The sequence below is a fragment of the Barbatula barbatula genome (assembly GCF_947034865.1).
Source record: "Barbatula barbatula genome assembly, chromosome: 25".
Classification (NCBI taxonomy): domain Eukaryota; kingdom Metazoa; phylum Chordata; class Actinopteri; order Cypriniformes; family Nemacheilidae; genus Barbatula; species Barbatula barbatula.
The window spans coordinates 16635668-16639424 of NC_136788.1; the positions used below are offsets into that span (position 1 = coordinate 16635668).

The 3757-nt window shown below is 40.4% G+C and overlaps 1 protein-coding gene across 1 annotated transcript; it reads right to left on the reverse strand.

Moving 5' to 3' along the window:
• LOC306890932 (sperm axonemal maintenance protein CFAP97D1) lies at positions 1 to 2042 on the reverse strand (the record flags this gene model as incomplete). The annotated part of the gene is made up of 5 exons (XM_079450952.1): positions 1 to 99; positions 297 to 480; positions 1114 to 1232; positions 1609 to 1689; positions 1950 to 2042. The coding sequence occupies 5 exons, from the start codon at positions 2040 to 2042 to the stop codon at positions 1 to 3; spliced, it is 576 nt and encodes a 191-aa protein (XP_079307078.1).
• Positions 2043 to 3757: the final 1715 nt, after the last annotated feature.

Consider the following 3757-nt stretch of genomic DNA (forward strand, 5'->3'; position numbering starts at 1 on the left):
TTAATCTTCAGTGACATCTCTGTCATCTTCAACACCGCTGGAGGACCTCTGACTCTGTCCTGTCTGTCCCGCTGAGAACTTCACACACTTGTTTGGTTTCTGTGACGGAGAAAACAAGGAAGGACATGATAAGCAAAAGCCTTTCTGGTCCATCTCGACATCTAGTCACTGTTTCTGTATGTATGAATAACAGATTGTTTGTCTTTGCAGAACAAGTGTCGGCTTTCTGTTTGGTTATATAATCATGTAAACAAGTCATAAATGATTCTCTAGGCCTTTACTCCACAGTCTCATACCTGTGTATTGGTCACTCCTCGCGGATAGCGTGCGATGTCATCTCTCCTTCTCTCTACTTTCTCCCAGTTCTCTTCCCAGAGTTCTTTTCTGTATTCAGATTTCCGCCCTGTGATTCGCTGGTAGATCGCCTGGTTTTCTTGTGTCACCTGCAGTAGCTCCGCCCTCCGTCTCTCAGCGTTCAGACTGAACAAGATGTGATCGTTGATCACACTGACTTTATTTTCTCAAGCTAAATCTATACATTGTGGACTCTTCAAGTGATGCAATGTGGTTGCTATGGTATCAATAAAAAAGAGTAAGTCCCCTTTTGGGCAACCCAATGGACCCGACAACCCTGCCGCTATGACCCGGCGCATGTCAAAATTTAAGCCACAACCTGGCAACCCATCAGCTCAGGTACACGACTAGAATAACTCAGGGTTTGATGGACGGGTGGGTTATATGTCTCTAAATAATTGATAAAGGCTTTGTCAACGGCTGAGCGTGCATTAATGATTCACATTCAGTCAGTTTGAGTCACAGAGCAGATCCATAAACGACATTAGACACGTCGGTTGATAAAGAGACTGAAACCCATCACACATAAACATCAGATAAACCTCATCACCATGTTTGGACACCTCTACGACATAACCATTTAAATAAGGTTTATAAATAATGGATTCATGACAATATTACCTTTTACGGCTTCTATATGTATACTTGAGTTATTTAACGTTTATTTATTTGGAGGTGGATTATTGCTCTGAAAATGACATTGTATCGCAGCAGCAGTTTCCATGACATCAGGCCTTTAATAGAATATTAGATCATGACCTGTATCCCGGGTAATGGTTCCAGTGGTCCACCAGTCCTTTAGAGCGGTCGATAGCGGTCAGTCTGCTGGCCAGCAGCTGGTTATCTCTCTCTATCACGGCCGATCTCTCTTCCTGAACCTGAAAACATCACAACATTATTATTCTACATTACACGACTGTTATAAATGCATAAAGCTGTTGAATGGATCACAACATGTAACATAATCCTGTATATTTGATCTGAAGGGTCCTTCAAAGGATGGAAACATCACAGTCATTTTTATTTCAACAAAATCATGATAAAAAAGACTAATACAATACAATAAGAATTACACAATACAGTTATTTGTGTTTAGAATGTTTACCTATGTTTGAGTGATAAAATCTCTTTATACATTTATAAATGAAAACGTTGTACCGGTAGTCGCAGAAATGCATATCTACAACGTGGCTTCGTTATATAAATAATTTGGAATATAAATATATTCATATGAAAATGACATTGATGACTCACCTGGAGTTTCTTTAGTTTGAGTTGAACATGAGCTGGTGTTTGGATTCCTCTGGTGTTCACCACAGGTTTGGCGGCTCGCACCTTAAATTCACAGAGAAAAAACCCACATGTTTCACATAACATTCACATAGAAGAGACTTCAGATCAAAATACACCGATGTCCCCAAAACACTGTGTTGGTACCATTGTATCAGAAGGAAATATCACGGCACTAAAGGATATCACAATCATATTTCAGAATACCGTGGTATGACCGTAGTATTATGAGTTATGTGTTCTCTAAGCTGCTCACGTCAGTTTTCAGTGTTCAAATGCATTCACACACACACACACACTCAAACCTTATTCCGATGATCCTCGTAGCGCGTCTGGTCCCATTTCTTCTGCAGGTATTTGTTAGTTGTTGGTTTTAATGGCTGGAAGGATTTATGCATGTTTAACTCTGTAGTCGGTCTTTATTATGTTTCTGATGTTTTTTATAGTGTGCAGAAGGGAATGTTGGTCCGATGTCACAGCAGACGGCACAGGGGGGTTGTTACCATGGTACCCCATGTCACCTGTACCTGCCCACAGTGTTTCAGCAGAAGAGATCAGGTGTCCATGATGACTGTCATACTAGCGGGGCAAGTTGTCAAACATGAATTATGAATTCTTTATGAACTATTCTATGTTCTCTACATTATTGCACAAGACAAATCATCAGACTGTTTGTTGTTTTTAAACAACTAAAAAATAAAATACACTAAAACCATTTTAAATTACATGATTTTTTGGCAGATTGAACCAGTTGTATTTTCATAGTTTTTCTCCAAACATCCTGTTTAAAAAACGTACATTTCTATAGTGACAAAGGGTAAATATTATGGTAACTATGATTTTTTCTACAAAAAAGGATTCGGCCAACAATAGTGAAAGCATGGTCATTGTTGTAGGTGTTAATTCAGTTCATGTTTCATATTTAAACATACTTCAAGAAATATTCTCTGAAGCACCAGGTGTGACAACTAGCCCCGTCACCCTTGTGCGTGCACACATACCATAAGATCTAAGACATTGATCGGGGTGATCTGCTTTTATCCTGTTTAAATGCTCGAGAAAGCAGTGGAGCAGGTCTGAGTAAATCTGATTTGAAAAGCCTGAAACTTCACAGGCAGATCAGACACCTGCTTAAATAAACACTACAGGTGATGTTATTATTGCCGTGCTGTTCCTCTCAAGTCCACCAGGTGACGCTTGTTCCTTATCTCTGAGGATAATAATGAGGCAGCCATGTTTTATTTCAATTCCATAAAGCAGAAATTCCACACCAGACCAAAAGCAGCAGGCTTTCTTCATTACTGAAGCTCTTTCCATAGAAATGTGCCATTTAGCAACAGGATAAACATCTGCTCGACAGACAGCATTACACCACAGCGTCTAACAAACACAATCGAGGCGATTTCTGCCACGTTGTTTCTATGAAACCGATAAAGCTTAATACTCACTAGACCTCCTGTAATCTCGTAGTACAAGAATCTTTCGTTTTCCTAAAGTGAAATAAAACAGAAGCCAGAGAGAAATGCTTATGGATTCAAGGGTTAGAATGGGAGTTGTACTGGTTTTGATGGCAGCTATAATGGTCTCTGTGGGTCTTGTGTTGGGTTTTATTGGTGGGATTGTTATCTGGTTGATGGGAACCGATTAAAGCATTAAATCGTACTGGAATTGAACTTTTTTCCTGGTTTAAGTGTGAACAGCTGATGGTTTGTAATGGAATCCATTTGTATCTGTTGTATTGGAGTTCGTATTTTTTTGTTTTTTTCCAGCCCACAATGAGGATTTTCCAGATGCTGATATTATTGCGTTGATCTCCAGCCCATCACACAATGAGTCTGAAAGCAGGTCTGCATCGATTGGTTAAAGCTAATGACTGACAGCTGATTCCTCGTGTTTAATCAATGTCCTATGGCTGACCCCTAACACCGTTGCCCCGCCCCTTGAGCCGGAGGTCAGAGGTTAGCAGAGATATTGAAAAACAATCGCAGCCGTCCTCGGGGCAATTTGTCCGGGTCAGAGGGATGTGGACGGTAAGAGACACAAAACATTAATTCACCATCTGCCCGGAGGAGATCTCTGGAGAGACACCAGGCTTTCTTCATCCTCGGCTCTG